The following is a 21,505-nucleotide window of genomic DNA, read 5'->3' as shown; positions in this document are numbered from 1 at the left end:
AGGTTACTTCCCGACGTAAACTTTCAAAACGCCGATACACGTGTCTTCTTTTTTTCGTTCCTCTTTCATAACCTGGCAGAATTATCTTATAATTATTTTTTGTGTTGTACAGTGTAATTGGAGTCCAAAATCGAAAATTTGATGTGCCAATTTTGTTAAAAACCCTCGAGAATTCAATTGTCTACTCGCCGAATCTAATAAAGCCATCAAGGTTCGGATCCATCCACATCGGATATTGTTACATTAAAAAATAAATATCTGGAAAATTTATTTTGTTAAACCCGCGTACTAAAACACGTTTCGATTGAATTCTTTTTACTTAAATGCAATACTTTATTAGCGATGCCAAATGCTGTTACTGATATACATACAAACAAACATTTTCTCAATACAACATTTAAGAAATGTTGAAATATTTTTTCTTTATAAAAGAAAAATTTCGCTATAGCTTTTGCGTGCATCTGCCAATTTTGTGAAAGCGAAGAGTTATGAAATCAGAATTTTTCTTAAACTCAATAGCAAATATGGTAGATGCGCTCACAGAAAATGTGTATGATGGAAATAATTCTAAAACTCTTGTATTTCATGCTCCGTGTAAAAGATTAAAGAGGAGGTCGTTTGTCAGGAATTATATTTTATTAAAACACAAACATTTATTGATTTAATTCATATTAAAGGAAACACAAAAAAGATAAAATAAATATGTGATGTGAAAACATAAAATAATTTTAAATAGAATGCGCGTGTGCGCTACGACGTTTATGCAACAACTGACTGCATTTCAGCACATCAGCTTCGTCTTCTTCTTCTCTTCGTTAAATTAATGCGATATTGCAGGGTTGCAAATTTTTGTACTCTAACAGTCGGCCATCCTGTCAATCAATCGTCCTCAATTGAAACGTCTTCGTGAAATTCGTCCTCGCTATTTTCATCTTCGTTAGGTGGTAAGATACACCAGCGTTTTTATTTATCGGATGCGTGAATAGATTTATAATGACGTTGTTTTCGGTTAGAGCCGGGTAAATCTTTAATAACATATCGATCGTTCTGTAGAACTTGCGTTATAATAAAAGGACCTTTGTATAGAAGTTCTAATTTTCTAAAATGTCCAGTCGCTGCAGGTTCGTTTTCAATTAAAATTATATCGCCTTCCTTATATCGTGTTGGCTTCGCATGTCGTTGATCATATGGTTGCTTTTCAATGTGTCGTTGCCGGTTAATTCGAATAGCTGCGTCGTCTCGGGTTTGTTGTATTCGTTCTTCATCAAATGTTTCGCTGTTGTGTAACGCTAATACCATTTTATTTTGAAGTATATCTCTCGGTTGATAAGCCAATAATAATTCAGTAGTTTTATTTTTTATCGTATTTATTGACCATTGAATTCGTCGTATTTGGTCGTCCCATCGTTTATCTTCTTTCGTTGCTGGTAGAAGCATTCCGAGTATTGTACGATTCGTTCTTTCGGCGTGACCATTCGATCTGGGTATTCTTACTGTATTGAGAATACATATGTTTAATATCGTTGTCGTGACAAAACCGTTTGAAATCATTGGATGTAAACGACGTTCCTCGGTCCGTTATAACACGTGTTGGTACTCCAAAATATTCGCTGACTTCTTTTAAAACGTTGATGACGTACTTCGTTGCTGTGCTTCTTACCGCTCTGACTATTGTGAATTTTGTGAAAGCGTCCACAATGACTAAAATATGTTCGCTTTGTTTAGAACTTTTAGTGGTCCAAATGCACAGTATGAAATAGAATTGGCGCTATGTCGGTGAAGTGGTATTCTCCTTCGCGTTTTTCACCAACGTGTTTGTTGTATGCGCAATAGGTATATGACTTAATATACGACTTTACAAAGTTTCGCATTCGAGGAAACCAGAAGTGTCGACTTAGTCCATGTATCGTCTTTTCGAGTCCTAAATGACCAGCGTTATCGTGTTGTTCTTGGACTACTTTCCAGCGTTTTGCTTTTGGGACTACCCACAAAAAAAATTATCTATCGTCGACCAACTTTCTTATTTTCTCGTCCTGAAGTTGCGTTGAGAATAACCAGTCGTCTTCACTTACTGTGGTTTTTGAAATACGCATAGATGCTGTCTCAGTTTCATTTGGCTTCTCATATGGTGCTCGGCTCAGGGCTTCAACCTGTTCCATTCTTGAAGATGCTCGGTGTTCTATTTTAACGTCAAAGTCCTGTATACGTAGCCACCATCTAGCAATTCGGGGTACTAATTCATTTTTTCTGAATGGTCGTTTTAATGCACTACAATCCGTGATTACCGTTATTTCTTGCCGTAGATATAATATTTAAACCGTTCCAAAGCCTCGTCAACAGCAAGTGTTTCGAGCTATGATAGTTTTTCTCCTCGTTGGTCGTTGATCGGCTGTAAAAAGCTACAGGTTTCCACACGTCGGCTTCCTTCTGCATCAATATTCCTGCAATTCCTATGGAGCTTGCGTCTGTATGGATTTGGTGTTCGCTATCCATTTTGTACGCTACCAAAATCGGGTTGGACCTTAAATACAATTTTAATTCGTTGAACGCCCTTTCCTGCTTCTCATCCCAATAAAACTGACAATCTTTTCTTAATAATAAACGTAGGGGTTCGGATATGATAGCGTACGCGGGTACAAACTTTCGAAAATAACTCGTTAATCCAAGAAATCGTCGGACTTCTGTCGTATTCGTGGGAGTTGGGAATTTCAAAATCGCAGCCGTTTTAGCCTCGCCTGGGCTTAGACCATCGGGGTGTAGTTTATGACCAAGAAATTCTATGGTTTCGTTAAGAAATATGCATTTTGGGAAATTCAATGTTAGGTTTAGTTCACGTAAAACTGCAAATACTCTCCGAAGTTTGTCAAACATTTCGTCAATACTATTACTTCCTACAACGATATCGTCCATATAGTGGAATACATCACCGTCTCGAGCTCTCTCTCTCTCTCGGATTAGTGCCATTAAACGCTGAAACACTGCGGGCGCGTTCTTAAGTCCGAAGGGCATACGTTTGAACTCGTACAAACCATCAGGGGTGACAAATGCCGTGTATTTTCGACTGTTATCGTCTATCGGAACCTGGTAATATCCGCTATTCAAATGTAGGACGTAAAGTATTTAAATTGTTTTATGTCTTGAAGTTGTTCTTCGATATTTGGAGTTGGAAATATTTCCTTAAGGACGCACAGTGTCCGATTTTCCAAAAAACCTGGCCAAAAATCGAAAAAAAAATTATCAATTTACACTAAAAAGGGTCAGATATTGTTTATAGGATCCCAGTGCGTGTATTTATGAACAAATATATACATTTCTTGTTTAATAAGTGGGTATAAATGCAGATCGAAGTGCCTATTTGGAATTTCTTTTTTTTTTCAATATTTAAGTTGTTTATAAATCTATGATAATATGCAAAATAAACAACGGTTATTAAATATTTTCTTTTTGTAATTGTAATGAAAGTATGTGAAAAGTATTTAAGATGTTCAGTGTCGCCAATGAATTGTGCGTTCTTTAATAATTGATGTCCGTACTTGTTAATTTTTTGTCAAGATCAATTTTCACAATAAATTATGAAAATAGTTGTGAGTAAGATTGAGTTGGGCCGTGTAATTTATCATTTCATAAAAAAGGGAAGGGTTTTTTTTTACCAATTTCCATCGAAACATCCTGCACATATTTGCACTTTTTGTTTTTATGTAATATTTTGTCTTGCAGGTATGTACAGATTTTCTTTCATTCAGAATGTCATAATATAGGATAGGCTCACTTTTTGGCGTTTGGTTATAATTTAGAGTTTTGATGTATTCTAAGACATATAGTAAAATTTTATGGCGAACAAATTTCTAGAATATTTTGATCTGATTCCATCACATTTTATAGGCGATTTTAAAGATTTTCAGAAAAAAGGACATAAAAGACCGCTTTTATGACTCGCACGAGGGTTAATTTTTTAAGAAAAATATTCCTCGCATTCTTGTCAGTAAAGTTGCCAAAGACATTATACACCTAAAGTGCAAGGATTCCAAGTGATCTTAACTCAAACATTTCCAAAACTGTAGAAATGGTAGAAGCTTGCAAGCCTATTTTAGTTTCTTGGTATTTTGGCAAAATTGATACCGATATTTGCTTTGTATGTAATGCAAATAGAGATTTCATTTCTTTAATGACTTATAGTGAAATTTAGCGGAGAACATTTTTGTCTTTGATGCCATTCTTCTAAAATGATGCTTTGTATGACAATTTTGCCAAAATCCATATAAATTACGTCATTAACCCTAAAATGTGTTTATAATTTTGCATATTTCTGGTGTTTAGGTAAGATATAGAGTTTTGGTGTATTCTAGGACCTATAGTAGAAATTGATGGCGAACAAATTTGTAGAATATTTTGATCCGATAAGATCACATTTTATAGGAGGAGGGACCAAAAAGACCCCTTAAGTGACCGCCTGAGGGTTAAATAATAAATAATATCAAAAATGTAATCAGCGGCCCGAAAAACATAAAAACCAAAGGTTAGGTCAAAATCCATTCATTTTTAGAGTTTTGGCCAGGTTTTTCGGAAAATCGGACACTGTGCGACGTGCTGGTTTAATTTTCGATAATCGACGCATAATCTGTCTTGACCGTTTTTCTTCATTACCAGTGCAATTGGGCTAGCATACGTGGATGTAGATTTTGTTATAATATCGTTGGCTAAAAGTTCATTTATCATCGTGGTAACTATTTCCTTTTTCGGTTCGGGAATTCGGTATGGTCTGGATACAATAGGTTCTTTGGTCGTCAACTCAATATTAATTTTTATTTCGTTCGTTAATCCGATTTCGCTGATGCCTTTTCCAATGACGTCTCTATTTTCGTTTATCAATTTATGTAGCATAATCCGGATTTCTTCATCGTTTATTCCGCAACTAATTTCCGATAAGGTAATTGGCTTTCGTTCCGTTTTCCGTGTCGTTAATACGTTAGCATATTCCAATCGTTGATCTTTATCGTTTACTATAAGCCGTATCTTGTTGTTCGTAAAAATGTCTTTTCCAGGAATTAAGTCCGGGGTATGATCATCCGCAACGTAAAGTTCTGCCGTAATTTCAAATCGTCAATAGCTAGTTTTGTTGTCATGACTTCTTCGATGACACACGTCCCTCCACAGACTCCGCTAATACGTAGATTACATTTTCTTATTTCGTTTCCTAGCTTATTCGCGGCTGACTTATGGATCATGCTGCATTCACTGCCTGTATCAATTAATGCATAATATGTTAAACCATTTATCGTAACAGGTTTATCGCTAAATTCTTTTCGCACGCTGTTCGATTTTGTTTCTTTCGTGGCTAGCCACTGTTTACACAGTTATAAGTCAATATGGAGTTAACTATTTGACTCTGTCGAATGATTTTTCTACCCTTCACCCATCGATGTCTAACTATGATAAGCAACAGCATTTTCAACATAGTGTTGGGTAGCCTAGTTCCCTTAAAAATCTATGTTCGGTGTTCCTTTTCTCTAAAGGAAATAGATCTTTAGGCCCTATTAGTGACAAATTCCCTTGGAACTGTGTAATGATATTTTATCTAGAAATGTTTAAAACATTTAAAGCATTGGAATTAATAGCTTAGTTTTTAGATTTTTTTAGATTCGTTTGAGAATCATATTATGAGTTACCGACAAAAATCGGTAAAATAAAAACGCAAAATTATGAATGAAAAGTTTAAATAAAATTTAATAGCAATCTTGCTATAGGCAGAACTAAACGACTATTTTTATACCCTCAGCATTTATGCTAACGAGGGTATATACACTTTCATACGGGCAAAATGTGCCTCATCGAAATAATGGTTTTAGACCCCAAGTATGTTTGGACGAAATGTGTTTCAGACAATTTGGAGTTGATTTAGCCATGTCCGTCCGTCTGTCTGTCTGTCTGCCTGGTGCGCACGATAACTCTCGAACGGAGCAACCGATTCGGTTCAAAATTTGGCTTTCGTAATATTTTGCCCAAACTTAGTTTAAGTTCGAAGATGGGTTATATCGGTCCACTCCTTCCGGTACCTCCCCCACAAAAGTTCGGAAAATTTGTGCGCACGATAACTCTAGAAGGGAGTAACCGATTTGGCCCACATTTTGTACATCGTGAAGGTTCTACCAGACATAGATGAAGTTTAAATATGGACTCAATCGGTCAACTCCTTCGGGTGCCTCCCACACAAAATTTCGGAAAAGTTCAGTTTAGGACCTGCTCTCGAATCGCTTTGATTTTTGTTGTAGCAACTTGTATTCGCTGCCCCCCATACGACGGTATAAGTTTTATAAGGGGCACGTCCATACTTCCTGAGAAAATAGCCTGAAAGGTGCAAAAAAACCCCTATGACACCGTGTGTAGTGGTTGGAGCGCAAGATAAATCTCGAACGGATCTGCCAATTCGGTCCAAAAATTTGGCCTTCGTAATATTTTGTCCAAACATAGTTTAAGATCGAAGATAAACGGTCCACTCCTTCAGGTACCTCCCTCACAAAAATTCAAAAATCTTCGGAAAAAATATGCGCACGATAACTCTTGAAGGGAGTGACTGATGTAATCCATTGCAACATTTGGTCTTCGTCATATTTTATCCAAACTGAGTTTCATGGTGCAATACCGGTCCCCAACTTCCCAATATTTAAAAATGTCACTAAAATGTTAGGACGATATCACTTGAATGGTGCAACCAATTTGGTCCAAACTTTGGATCTCCTAATATTTTGTCAAACTGCTAAAATGGCGCCCATATCGGTCCACCCTAACGGTACCTCCGCCACAAAAGTTCAACATTTGTGTTAATTCCTAATCCACATTTTTGTCGGCAAGTTCAAATGTTGAAAAAGGCCCACAAAATTCTGAAGAGACATTCTATCTGCCCGTAGATAAAAGTTGCAATTCACATTGGCTGAGGGTATACCTCTGTCGGCAAAGCCGACTGACACTTTTTTACTTGTTTGATCTCTAAGTTACTGATAAATATAGTTAATTACCGAAATTATAAACAATTTAATTGTACCGATTTTTTCGATAACGCAAAAAAAGAGTTGGATAATCGCACCTCTTGTATAGAAATTGCAATAAATTATTTAAAAACGCATGACTCCTTTTATTTTCATTATTTGATATACAAAATCACCTGCAACTACGGATTTTTGTATCGTATTCTCGTTATTATACAGCCAATAGATTTAAATTGCATTGTCTTATTCCAATATTTATATAATATTTATATAAAACAATACCTTTTTTGGTTTCGACGACAAGGTGAAGCCTGTTGCTGATGTCCATAGAAATGTTAAGTTAATTTATTGAGTTAACTTAACTTAACATTTCTATGGACATCAGTCATAGAAATCGCTAAAATATATTCACCATAATGAGATGAGGCCATTTGAATTCTGAAGTTATATCTCAAGTCCATTGGACATTGAAAATCAGTATGTGTAGATGGTCTAAGAAGTTTATATCCTTGAATAAAACTATGAAGTAAATTTGGTAGCCAGAAAAGCTGCTTAAAATGGTCACCACCCGTGATATTTGTTTAATATGAATTCGGTTACCTTAGATGTCATGTTATTGTCTAGTAAACCGCCGATATTAATGATTTTAACTTACAAAATTATGTGTTTTTGTGAATACTCGGTAATCCGGACAATTCGATAATCCGGACATCGCCGAAACATGTGGTGTCCGGATTATCGAGACTATACTTTACTGCTAATAACAAAAGGTTTTCTTCGCATTCATAGGCTTGCGTGGCTTTATCTACCCTATCGATGAATTGTTCTACGCTGAAAGTTGAATCTTTTGTTGGATCGTACTCTGATAAGATTTCAGCAATTTCTTTTACGCTGTACCTTCTTCAGATGGAGTCGTAATTGGGTTTCTGTGTAGTGTTTGATTCACTTACCTTGGCCTCGTTGTTTTCGTTTTCTGATAGACTTACGGTGGGCAGTGTTGCTTGATGTTGCTGCTGTACGATTGATATCACATTTTGCATCATTTCTTTTAAAGAATTGATTTGAGATTGAATTGACGATTCTTCATCTACACAATCAGTATCTTCACACTCGACCTCATCACTACCAAGGGCTTCAGATAACCGTTCGATCAGTTCACTTTTCTTACCCGTCACATTTAAATTTCTTTCGCGGAGTAACCGTTTTAAAGCTTCAACTTTTAATGATGTTAATTTCGGCATGTTGATACGTTGCTTTTCCGTTTATTATATTAATGTTTACGTTCGTGTTGTTTTGATTACTTTCTATTGTCACTCCTTTTTCTAATCGTTTATCCGTTCGTAGTCGTTAATCGTTTTTAAAATTCTTATTACGTTCAATAATTATCGTTTTGTTTTCGTTGTGTTCACTTTTCATAATCCGTTTGGTTTTTTTTCAGTTATTGTTTCGTTCCATAACGTTTGAGTTTTTTCACGTTTTAGCTCGTTTTAAAATTTCCGTTTGAGTTGTTTTGTTATACCCTCCACCATAGGATGGGGGTATATTAAGTTTGTCACTACGTTTGTAACTACTCGAAATAATCATTGTAGACCCCACAAAGTATATATATTCTTGATCAGCGTGCAATTCTACATCGATATAGCCATGTCCGTCCGTCTGTCCGTCTGTCTGTCCGTCCGTCTGTCCGTCTGTGGAAATCACTCTAGCGTCCGAACGGATTGACGTAGGTTGATGAAATTTTGGGAAAATATGTTATATTTACGTAGGACTTTTGGTATTGAAAGCGGGCTATGTAGGTCCACGCTTTCGTATAGCCCCCATACAAAATGACGCGTGACGCGTCGTCGTTTTAAGGAATTTTTAAGATATTTGGCCCATTTTACCACCGAATTGGTTGTAATTTGGTACTTTGTGTCTCCTGAGGCCAAAAAATATTCCTACCAAAGTTGGGTTATATAGGTCCACGTTTTGGTATAGCCCCCATATAAGGCCCCATATAAAGTACGCGTCATTTTAATATATTTTGAATGTATTAGACCCATTTGACCACAGAATTGGTTGTAATTTGGTATTTTGTGTCTTCAGAGGCCAGAAAACATTCCTACCAAAGTTGGGTTATATAGGTCCACGTTTTGGTTTAGTCCCCACATAAGACCCCTTATAAAGTACGCGTCATTTTAATATATTTTGAATGTATTAGACCCATTTGACCAAAGAATCGGTTGTAACTTTGCATTTTGTGTTTCCAGAGGCTAAGAAACATTTCTACCATAAAATGTTTATATAGGTCCACGTGTTGATATAGCCCCCATAATACAATATCTCCCGATTTTCGATATTTTGAACGTTTTAGCCTCATTATCACACCGATATTGCTGAAATTTGGTATTTAGTCTTCTTTAGGCGTATAAAGCTTTCCCCCAGAAATTTGTAGGTATAGGTCCACGCCATCATATAGCCCCCATAGAACGGTACCTTCCGAATTTCGGTGTTTTGAAGGTAGTGGCCACATTAATCCACCGAAATGGCTGAAATTTGTGGTGGAGGGTATAAAAAGTTCGGCCCGACCGAACTTAACGCTTTTCTTACTTGTTTTTGTTTTACGTTAGGTTTGAGTTGTTGCACTTCACATCACATTTCGTTCTCTCCGTTTGTTTTTAAATTTTGCAAGTACATACGTTCGGTTGGCTTGTCACTGGGCCAATTCCATCGTCGGAAATTAGAACCTTTGATACGACAATTAATATTGAGGAAGAGGACTCTCTTAAGAAAACTTTGTTGCAATTCTGGGAATTAGAAGAAACTCCTAAACGGAACATGTTGTCCCCATATGATCGCATTTTTGAGGAAAATTATGTTCGGACCACTCGTAGATCCTCTGACGGTAGATTTATTGTAACCCTGCCCTTGCGAACTGAGTTAGGCGTAAACGGGTACTTGGGGGAATCTCGTGGTAATGTCCTCAAGCAATTCCTTCGGAATGAGCCATCGTTATTGAAAAAACCGGAGGTAAAAGTTACATATGATAAGGTTCTGAATGAGTATTTAGAGCTCAATCATATGAAGTCAGTTTCTGCTACCAGTGCTTGCACACTTTCGTGTTATTTGCCTCATCATTCGGTCATCAACCTCAAAAAGCAGACAACTAAATTACGCGTAGTATTTAACGCCTTGAATAAAACGTCTAACGGGAACAGTCTGAACGACATTCTACATGTCGGGCCCACTTTGCAGCTGGACCTTGCACTTTTAATACTTCGTTGGCGAGTATTTAAATTCGTTTTCAATTCAGACATAACCCAAATGTATCGGCTGATTCGCGTTGACCCTCAGCACACTTCGCTTTAAAGAATCCTCTATCGGGACTCGCCAACTAAACCCGTTCAAGACTTCGAATTAGAAACAGTAAACTTCGGTTTGAATTGCGCCCCTTAAATAGCTATTAGGACATTATTGCAACTGGCGGACGAAACAGAAACTCAGTATCCCCTAGCAGCGCATATATGTATTGCGAAAATCCATGTATGTGGATGATGTATTGGCAGGAGCTCATGACCTTGAGACCGCGGTGACTGCTAGGGATCAACTCATTTCGGCACTTTCTTCGGCAAAGTTTGAGCTTAGAAAATGGACGACCAATGATAAGACTATTTTGGATCGTTTCCCTCCAGAGCATTTGGTAGATGCACAATTATTGTCATTCGTGGAAGCTAGTAGTTCGAAACCCAAACGTTCTTAAACGTTTGTATGTTCGTATGTATGTTCACAAGAATTTTTATACATATTTACGTATGTGATGCCGTTTGATATGTACCAATGCGTTTGGACGTTTTTCATTTCTAATTAGATCTTCTTATTTGGACACCGTTGTTCTTTATTGGAATACGACAAATTGTATTTCTTTTATTTCCGCGAACCGTAAGCGCATTTAAAATTTAGATATTACAATACCACTTCTGAACTAAAAGATTAAAGAGGATTAACTCGGGGGTCGTTTTTCAGGAATTATATTTTATTAAAACACAAACATTCATTGATTTAATTCATATTAAAGGAAACACGAAAAAGATAAAATAAATATGTGATGTGAAAACATAAAATAATTTTAAATAGAATGCGCGTGTGTGCTACGACGTTTATGATATGTACCAATGCGTTTGGACGTTTTTCATTTCTAATTAGATCTTCTTATTTGGACACCGTTGTTCTTTATTGGAATACGACAAATTGTATTTCTTTTATTTCCGCGAACCGTAAGCGCATTTAAAATTTAGATATTACAATACCACTTCTGAACTAAAAAATTAAAGAGGATTAACTCGGGGGTCGTTTTTCAGGAATTATATTTTATTAAAACACAAACATTCATTGATTTAATTCATATTAAAGGAAACACGAAAATGATAAAATAAATATGTGATGTGAAAACATAAAATAATTTTAAATAGAATGCGCGTGTGCGCTACCACGTTTATGCAACAACTGACTGCATTTCAGCACATCAGCTTCGTCTTCTTCTTCTCTTCGTTAAATTAATGCGATATTGCAGGGTTGCAAATTTTTGTACTCTAACACGTGTTAAAAGAAATAATTAATTATTAAAAACCTCAAAACTTTTTTTACAGGGCAAACTGGACGAGTAATGGAAATTCGTGGTTGGGATAACGAATCCTGTCGTAGTGTCGCAAATGTTTCCTGGACGACTGGATCTACGAATGTTTACCGTTTAGGTCACAAGGGAAATGTCGACTTGAAATATGTCGTTGCTACTACGGGCGGATATTACTACAAAGATCACATGCCAGTTTTAGGTAAGTCCATGTAACACCTTTGTACAGTATCTTACTACATGTCTTTTTATAACCTCCACCATAATATGGAGGGAATACTTACATTCGTCATTCCTTTTGTGACACGTCGAATATAAATATTCTTGATCAGCATAAAATTCGAAGTCGATATGATCATGCCCGTCTGTCCATCCCCCGTGTCAGTTAAAATCAAGATAAAGCTCGCAATATTTAAGATAGAGCTTTATAATTTAGTACAGAACTTTATATTACTCCTAGAATGTTTGGTATTGGAAATGGGTTATATCGATCTACGTGTTGATATAGCCCCCAAAGAACGGTACCTGTATTTTTAAGGCTTTCGAAGTCGATATAATTATGCCCGTCTGACCATCACTCCGCGTGCCAGTTAAAATCAAGATAAAGATCGCAATATTTAGGATAGAGCTTTATAATTTAGTACAGAAGTAGAATGTTTGGTATTGGAAATGGGTTATATCGATCTATGTGTTGAGCCCCCAAAGAACGGTACTTCCGGATTTCTGTATTTTTAAGCCTTTAGCCACATATTCTCACAGAAATGGCTAAAATTTGATACTAAGTCATCTTTGGGGTTGCAGCATTTTACAACAGAAATTTGTAAAAATTTGGTAAAAATTGTGTGCTACATTCTCGTTATCCATACAAGTTTAATTTTATTTATATTAGATATAAGAAGGTCTCTTATTTTATTGATTCCAACCCAATTTGAAATTGATATGTTATTTAAAGGGCTTCGAAGTCGGAGTCTAGAAAATTTTGCTGGAGTCGGAGTCGTGAAAGAAAAGCTCGACTCCGGCCAAGATTCTTTTTTATACCCTCAGCATTTATGCTAACGAGGGTATATGGCAAATAACAAAATTCCTTTGCAATTCCATTTGAAAAAAATTAAAAAAAATTTTCGCGAGCACATCTACGATTTTTGGTATAGAGTTAAAGGAAAAAAATCTGGTTTCAAATCTGCTCGCGTTCACGAAATTGGCCGATGCGCGCAAAAGTTATAGCGGTTTTTATCCTCTTATAATGATAAAATATTTTAAAATTTCTTATTTTTTGTATTGAGAAAATGTAAGCATATATCAGTAACAGCATTTGATATCCATCCGTAGATCCACCAAAATTTCCAAAATGTGTTTTTATTTTCGCGGAAAATGAAAAAAATTAAAAAAAATCTGGCAATAAATTTAAATTATACTAACTCAGAGTCCGTATAAACCTCTAAAAACTAAATTAAAAATACGTACAGAAACTAGACAACGCGTAAAAAATGAGAAACCAAAATTATAAACATTGGCTTTATAAACAACTCATTGTTGGAAAATATTGTTACAAATATATTTTTTGGTTTGTTTCGAAAAATTAGAAAAAAATATTTGAGAGTTATCCAACTATTTCGCTAAAATCTAATATATAAATTAAAGTATTCTGCTAAAACTTTATCAAAATATTTGGTTTACCATCGTGAAAGCTTAACTGCTTACTGTGATAACGTATAAGGATAGGAAATTAAGAGTAATATTGAAATTACTATCATTTAAAAGATATGAAAATTAAAAAGCCTGTAATTCGCGAATTAGTTAAAGTCGGTAAATGCGCATCCGATTTTGGATAAAGCGAATCAATCTCTTTCAATATTTATGCATATTTCAATGTTTCACTCAGCGGCCATTGTGTGCCGCCAGTTGCATCATGCACTGTAAAAAACCTTAAAGTTGGTAAAAGTCGCGCAATGTGCATACGATACGAAATAGGTGTATATTGACCTTGATGCGCATCCGGTTTCATCAGCGCCCATCAAAAATACGTCAATATACACCTATTTCAAATAGATTCTTCAAAAACCGCGGATGTGCCTCCACATTCAATTTTTGGCGAAATACCCATATTACTCGCGTATCTCTGTTTTTTATGACACGTGTTTTCGCAAATAATATAATCGCGAGTAAAGGATTCCATTCATGTAAAAAATTTTAAAGAAAATCGCGGTTTAGTACGAGGATTTGTCAAAATATTTTTTTGCTGATTTACCGATTTTCAAGGTATCTATATCCGCGGTTTTAGTAGATGAATTCGAACGCGGAAGGCTTCATTAGAACCGTCGCGTAAAAAAAAACTAAATTCACGCGGGTTTCAAAGGAAATTGAATGACAGTTGTAAATTTTACACGCAAACAATAGGTTTTGTAAAAAAATTCACGCATGAAATTTTGGCCTTTCGACTCCAATTACTAGGATGCTGTAAGGAGCACACTCATGAGATATGCACCAAACGACGTAAAATCACGAGTTCTATAATCGTGTTATGAGTTTGGAGTATTATCTTCTTGCGCGTCCGGATTATTAAAAAAATTCAAAAAACCCCGAAATTCCGGCTTCAAAATGTCAGCATCAATTTTAGGTGGATGCAGTGGATATATCGAAAAATCATACACTGCTATCTTATTGCCCATGGAGTATTCTGTGATTCATTCTTTGGGAATAGTCTATAAAATGTAAGGTTAAGCCAGAAATCGCATGGGAACATAAAAAAACTTGTTGCCTTCAACCCATTTTTACCCATTTTTCTACATTGATGCCAACACAGCTTCCACGAAAATTAATTTTAAGGGTCGACATTATGGGATCCCTCCTAAAACACTTCATTTTAAAGAATTGTAGTCATACTTTATAGAATATGTTAACAGTTCGCGAATTCTGAAAGGGTGAAACTCGGATTCATCGATTGCAAAACATTTTTGTTATTTACCATATACACGTTCATATGTGCCTCATCGAAATAATGGTTTTAGACCCCAAGTATGTTTGGACGAAATCCGTTTCAAACAATTTGGAGTCGATTTAGCAATGTCCGTTCAAAATTTGGGCTTCGTAATATTTTGTACAAACTTAGTTTAAGTTCGAAGATGGGTTATATCGGTCCACTCCTTCCGGTACCTCCCCCACAAAAGTTCGAAAATGTTCGGAACATTTGTGCGCACGATAACTCTTGAAGGGAGTAACCGATTTAGTCCATACTTTGCACATCGGGAAATTTCTACCAAACTTAGATGAGGTTCCAATATGGACTCAATCGGTCCACGCCCTCGGGTACCTCCCACACAAAATTTCGGAAAAGTTCAGTTTAGGACTTGTTCTCGAATCGTTTTGATGTTGTTGTTTGTTGTAGCAACTTGTATTCACCGCCCCCCATACGGCGGCACAAGTTTCATCAGGGGAAAAACCATACTTCCTGAGAAAATAGCCTGAAAGGTTCAAAAAACCCCTTGACACCGTGTGTAGTAGTTGGAGTGCAAGATAACTCTCGAACGGATCTGCCGATTCGATCCAAAATTTGGCCTTCATAATATTTTGTCCAAACTTAGTTTAAATTCGAAGATAAGCTATATCGGTTTACTCCTTCAGGTACCTCCCCCACAAAAGTTCAAAAATGTTCGGAAAATTTGTGGGCACGATAATTCTTCAAGGGAAGGACCGATTTGGTCCATACTTTACGCATCCTAATATATCTACCAGACATAGATCAGGTTTGAATATGGACTATATTTGTCCATTCCTTCGGGTACCTCCCACACAAAATTTCGGATAAGTTCACTTTAAGACCTGCTCTTGACTAACTTTGATTTCTGTTGAAGCAACTTGCAATCTATGTCTCAATTACGACGGTAAAAGTTTTTTCAGTGCCAAGTCCATACTTCTTGGGAAAACAGCCGAAAGTTGTAAAAACCCCCTATGGAACCATATGTAGTAGCTGGAGAGCACAATAACTCTCGAACTGATAAACCGATTTGGTCCAAAATTTGACCTTCGTCATATTTTGCCCAAACTTAGTTTAACTTCTAAAATTGTCCATATCGGTCCTCTCCTTAGGATGCCTCCCACACAAAAGTTCAACATTTGTGGCCAAGTGCAATGTAGGGTTTGTCCGGAGATCCTTTGGAAATTTATACCGATGATGTTCTTTGTGGTCCTGTTTTCAGCCATATTATGTTTTCCGTGGACAAGTCCATGCTTCCTGGCATACTGGTCAAACAGGTGTACGATAACCCCCTGAAATGACTAGTGGGCGCGATATCTATCGAAAAGATATGACATTTTTGTCGGCAAGTTCCTATGTCCAAAAAGTACCACAAAATTCTGAAAAGACCCTAACTACATTCGGTCTGTCCGTAGATATGAAAGTTCCAGTTCACATAGGCTGAGGGTATATCTCTGTCGGCAAAGGCGACTGATACTTTGTTACTTGTTTTTTTCTAAATTTACCAATTTCTTTCTTTTTTATGGCAGAGAGATAAATTTTGGGAATCGTTTATTAACTTTATAAGAAAACTACTTTATAAGAAAAGGCTTTATTATAATTATTTTTTGGTCCAATTGATCCACTTAATTTTTGCAATAAAATGTAAAATTAAGTTTTCAAGCTGAATCGATTTCTTAACACATTTATGGAAAAACTTAAATACACTTCGAAACACTGGTTTTAGATCCCACTTATTTACAACTTCACTATAATGTGGAAAGTGTATTATAAATTTGTTTTGACCAAAATCCATGTAACACTGCAAAATAGTCGTCCTAGGCCCCCTTTTAGTATACCAATTTTAATTTATTTTCAATTTAATCAAACTCCAGGCCAAATTAAACACCGATCGTCACCAAATTTTGTATGGAGGTCGGGTTCCGTTATGAATACAAAAATAAATCGCACTGAAACTGAACCATCTTCATTGCCAAAATTGTTTAACATTTGAGTGTGATGTTTAACAGGAAAAAATCTTTTCATATTAAGGGATAATTACAGATTTTGTTGCAATCCATATCCTGACGGCAGAAGTCCACTGGTCTTCTCATCTTATATTCTATGAGAGGACCCATTGGTTTACTATGAAGGACCTTGTAGTCTTCTATGAGAAATCCTACTGATGATCAACATGAAGACCAACATGTTTTCTACATAAGTCCTAAGATCTTCTATGAGGAAACATACTGGACTTCAAAGAAGTGATTAGAACAATTTCTATAAAAAGACTTACTTTTCTACCTATGTGTTGGCTGGTGTTCACGATAAATCTGGAATATTTTGATAAAGTTTTTGATTCCACTCCTTCGGGTACAATTCCAGAACATTTCAAAATGTGTGGGCTTATATTAAGTACTACAAACGTTTGGACTGGATCCAGTTTAAGACCTGTTCTGGAGTTGCTTACCCCATGTAGTACTTACGATCCTGATTACACTTACATAAATTCACAAGTTTTGCCATTTGCATAAAACAATCCAAAGAAGCTTTTTTGTCATATCCCACATTCTTAAACTAAGTGTTTTTACTAGAGGTGGGCGCGTGTCGTGCGTGAGTAGTGCGTGTTCGTGCCTTCTCGAAAAACGCCGTGTTTGTGCGTGTCGTGCCGGAATACATTTTTGGCCGTGCGTGATCGTGTTTTTTTGTTCGACACGATTTTGCACGACACGACTAAACACGATCTGCACTATGTGACACGATCGTGCTAAATTTTTGGTCTCCCTTTAGAAGTCGTGCCAGAGACCATATAAAACACGAAAATCTAACAAGAATATAAAACCGACCAAAAATGCCTAAAATTATTTGCTTCGTTTTTGTAGTCTGGTACTTATTGCCGTTTTGTTATGGAGAGGCAATAGTATGAGTAAAAAAAGATGACGTTTGTTTGCAAGTTGTTTTGTTCATGAGAGAAGCAAACACAAAAACTACTCAGAGGGTCAACGCAATATACACTCTTTGCATATCAGATGTTTATCTAACTGTATTATCTGTTATGGATGATGTTATTGAAAAACATCCTGTTCCCGAATTGGGAAGATATTTTAAACACTCGGAGCTAAACAACAAATTGTAGAAAATGTTAAAACAAGATATAAGAACACGTTGGTTGAGAGCATACACCAAGCCCTGAATGAGATTAAGAGTATTTTGCAACAAAAGTATGAGTTGAATCGTATATCTGACTTAAAGTTTGCTAGAACCTCTATTGGGTTTTCATAAAATATTCAAAGAGTGTTCCGAAAAATTAAGCTCGGAAAAGTACCCTACTATGCACATTTTTGCCCTTCGATCTCAAAAACTTTTGAAAGTCTGCTCAATTGATACCATTGACTCAATTCATGAAAGATTTGAAAGCTAAAACTAAACAATCATTTCTTAGTTTTCTAATTTGATTCGAAGAAAGAACATGTCAGATTATATGGATGTGCAATTTGTTTTCAAAAATATGCAAAACTCGCGGTATAATTCGAAGTTAAAATCAACATTTCGAAAACAAAATAAAAAATATCAAAACTCAGAGCAAAATTTAAACGCAATTTGTAAGAGTTTGTTAATAACACTGTGACACAAAATGGAACTCAAAGTCTGGGGGGTGGAAAATTTCTTTTGAATGTGAAAGCCCTTGATGAGTATACTAAGAACCCAAAAGGAAATTTTCGCCATAGGTCAAGTTTCTGAGATATCGCGCGATGAAGTTTTTAATTTTTTTCCTATAATACTTGGGAAAATAGCTCCATATCTCTGTTTGCCGTTGTTGTAGCTTCGTTTTGAGGTGACATGTCTTCAGTCAAATCGATTGGCGAATATTTTTGTAGAACATTTCATTCTTCTAACTCAATGCCTTTCACGTCCTTTTCGTCCTTTATTTCTTGAACCGTAGTGAAAGTACCACAAGATGAGATTTTTCAGCATCCAAATATTCTACAAAAATGTTGCTCAGAAGATTTTAGGTACGGTTCTCTTTGACAACTAATCGATTTTGTCCCGTTTTCATTGTCCTTTTTGACATTTAATCGGTTTTGGTTCAGAAATAAACTAAGTTTTGTTTTTCTGTATATTCGTCATTGGGGGTTTACTGGTATGTACACATAACCATTGGTTATTGCTTATGTAGACATCTGGGGTGCTTCTGAAATATTTACCACAAATAGCTATTGTAATGATGAACACGTTAATAACAAATTTTCTTGGAGGATAGATCCGGTTATCTCAATTTTTGAACCGGATATTCCGACATTAAAACCGATTTTTGAACCGGTTTTAAGTAACCGATTAAACTTATATGTATACCGTTAAAAAGCTTATAGAGTTGTCAATCAAATTAAATTATTTCGCTTCTGAAAACGTTGTTAGTTGCAGTTCTAGAACAAAAAAACCGTTTTCTTGAACCGTTTTTAAGGACAAATATCAATACGCGTAAATATGGAGATCAAAGGCTGGGGGGCGAAAAATTCTTTTTGGCGATGAAAGTCGATGAAGGTAATATTACGAACCCGGAAGGACAGTTATGCCTTAGGTCAAACTTCTGAGTTATAGCGAAATGAATTCTTTCTTGACAAACTATACATACCTACATGACAAAAAACCTAACGAAATTTGATCACGCCATAACTCAGAAGTTTGACCTACTGCATAACTGTCCTTCCGGGTTCGTAATATTACCTTCATCGACTTTCATCGCCAAAAAGAATTTTTCGCCCCCAGCCTTTGATCTCCATATTTGCGCGTATTGATATTTGTCCTTAAAAACGGTTCAAGAAAACGGTTTTTTTGTTCTAGAACTGCAACTAACAACGTTTTCAGAAGCGAAATAATTTAATTTGATTGACAACTCTATAAGCTTTTTAACGGTATACATATAAGTTTAATCGGTTACTTAAAACCGGTTCAAAAATCGGTTTTAATGTCGGAATATCCGGTTCAAAAATTGAGATAACCGGATCTATCCTCCAAGAAAATTTGTTATTAACGTGTTCATCATTGCAATAGCTATTTGTGGTAAATATTTCAGAAGCACCCCAGATGTCTACATAAGCAATAACCAATGGTTATGTGTACATACCAATAAACCCCCAATGACGAATATACAGAAAAACAAAACTTAGTTTATTTCTGAACCAAAACCGATTAAATGTCAAAAAGGACAATGAAAACGGGACAAAATCGATTAGTTGTCAAAGAGAACCGTACCTAAAATCTTCTGAGCAACATTTTTGTAGAATATTTGTATGCTGAAAAATCTCATCTTGTGGTACTTTCACTACGGTTCAAGAAATAAAGGACGAAAAGGACATGAAAGGCATTGAGTTAGAAGAATGAAATGTTCTACAAAAAGATTCGCCAATCGATTTGACTGAAGACATGTCACCTCAAAACGAAGCTACAACAACGGCAAACAGAGATATGGAGCTATTTTCCCAAGTATTATAGGAAAAAAATTAAAAACTTCATCGCGCGATATCTCAGAAACTTGACCTATGGCGAAAATTTCCTTTTGGGTTCTTAGTATACTCATCAAGGGCTTTCATCTCCAAAAGAAATTTTCCACCCCCCAAAAATGCTGCTGCACAGTGTAATCAAATACATAGATATGATATTCAGTGGAATGGTGGCGGTGTGTACTTTCTGTTTTATAAAATAATTTTCTTTAACATGTTTGTTACAGCGGGAAAAAACGTCATGTAGGATACGTCACGTAGAAAACAAAATTTTAGTTTTTTATTATAGACTTGTACAAAATTGTCCAACTTTGTCTGAAATTCTGACACCGTAAATGTCTTCAGAAAAGGGTTCTGAATCAACTACATAATATACCAATGTGCGATTTTTTGAATTATATGACTTTTTTGAAGGCGCCCTTCTTGCAGAAAAAATATATTTTTTTAATTTTTGATTTGGTGAGGAAATTATTAAACACAAAAAAGCATCCGATTTTAACTAAAAATACATGTTCTTTAAAGATATATTCACCATGTGTTGTAAAAATGTACAGAGGTGTCGGGTCAACTTTTTTGTTTATTATATCTGTAATACGTTCTACATAGGGATCACGATTGCGCCGTTTATCTGGTCCTTTTAAAAACATAATATTTATAACAAGTGAGCAAAGGCTATAGTCGGGACGGGGCCGACCATGTGTTACCCTACACCACTACCCCTGTGCATAAGCTTTTCACTGGTAAACATTTATTTTAGGGAATATAATCCGAATACCATCAAACATGATATGTATAATATTATCAGACTATCATCACAATCAAAAGGCTTCTTCCTCTGTGGGGCCCGTATCTACCCCCAAAATCTCGTGACTATCCGATCAAAATTCCAACCGATAGCGTGATTACAAAAAATGGATATATTACTGACTTTTGCGATATCTCGGTTGTTTGCCCACTTACGTCAATATACTTTGCATCAATATAAAGGAGATATTTTCTTCTACCATTGGCCTTCCTTTTGTAATACTCCTGCCAGAAGCGGAGATATTCGCATAAGAAAAAAACGTTGACTTTTCTCCACATAAACTTTTTGCTTATTCCGACACCTGAATATTATCCGACCAGCACCAAACTTAATAGGCTTCTTCCTCAGTGGGTCTCGCATCAACTCCCAAAAAATTCGTGACCATCCGATCAAAATTGCGACCTGTAGCGTGATTACAAAAAAATCAGAAAATGGGATGCATTACCGACTATTGAGATATCTCTTTTGTTTGACCACCTACGACAGCTTACTGTACATCGTTGTAAAGGTGATATTTTCTACTTTCCTTGCCAGATTTTGCTTTTGATATACCTCTTAAAGAAACAGAGATATTGGCTTTGAAATAAAACCTAGACCTCTTCTCCAAATAAGTTTTTGCCCATTCCGACCCCTGAATATTATCCGACCATCATT

The 21,505-nt window shown here is 36.0% G+C and overlaps 1 protein-coding gene across 2 annotated transcripts in view; it reads left to right on the top strand.

The window, feature by feature from the left end:
* Positions 1–21,505, top strand: part of mib2 (E3 ubiquitin-protein ligase mind bomb 2) — a 361,272-nt gene that overhangs the window by 262,662 nt on the left and 77,105 nt on the right. For both annotated transcript variants that reach the window (XM_073968614.1, XM_073968613.1), the window contains one exon: positions 11,609–11,794. In XM_073968614.1, the coding sequence (XP_073824715.1) occupies positions 11,609–11,794 (186 nt within the window). The remainder of the gene's footprint in view (positions 1–11,608; positions 11,795–21,505) is intronic.

Source organism: Musca autumnalis, unplaced genomic scaffold, assembly GCF_047663935.1.
Source record: "Musca autumnalis isolate F117 unplaced genomic scaffold, ASM4766393v1 scaffold_2, whole genome shotgun sequence".
Taxonomy (NCBI): Eukaryota; Metazoa; Arthropoda; class Insecta; order Diptera; family Muscidae; genus Musca; species Musca autumnalis.
The sequence above is the reverse complement of the archived record's forward strand: the minus strand, read 5'-3'. Positions and strand labels throughout refer to the sequence as shown.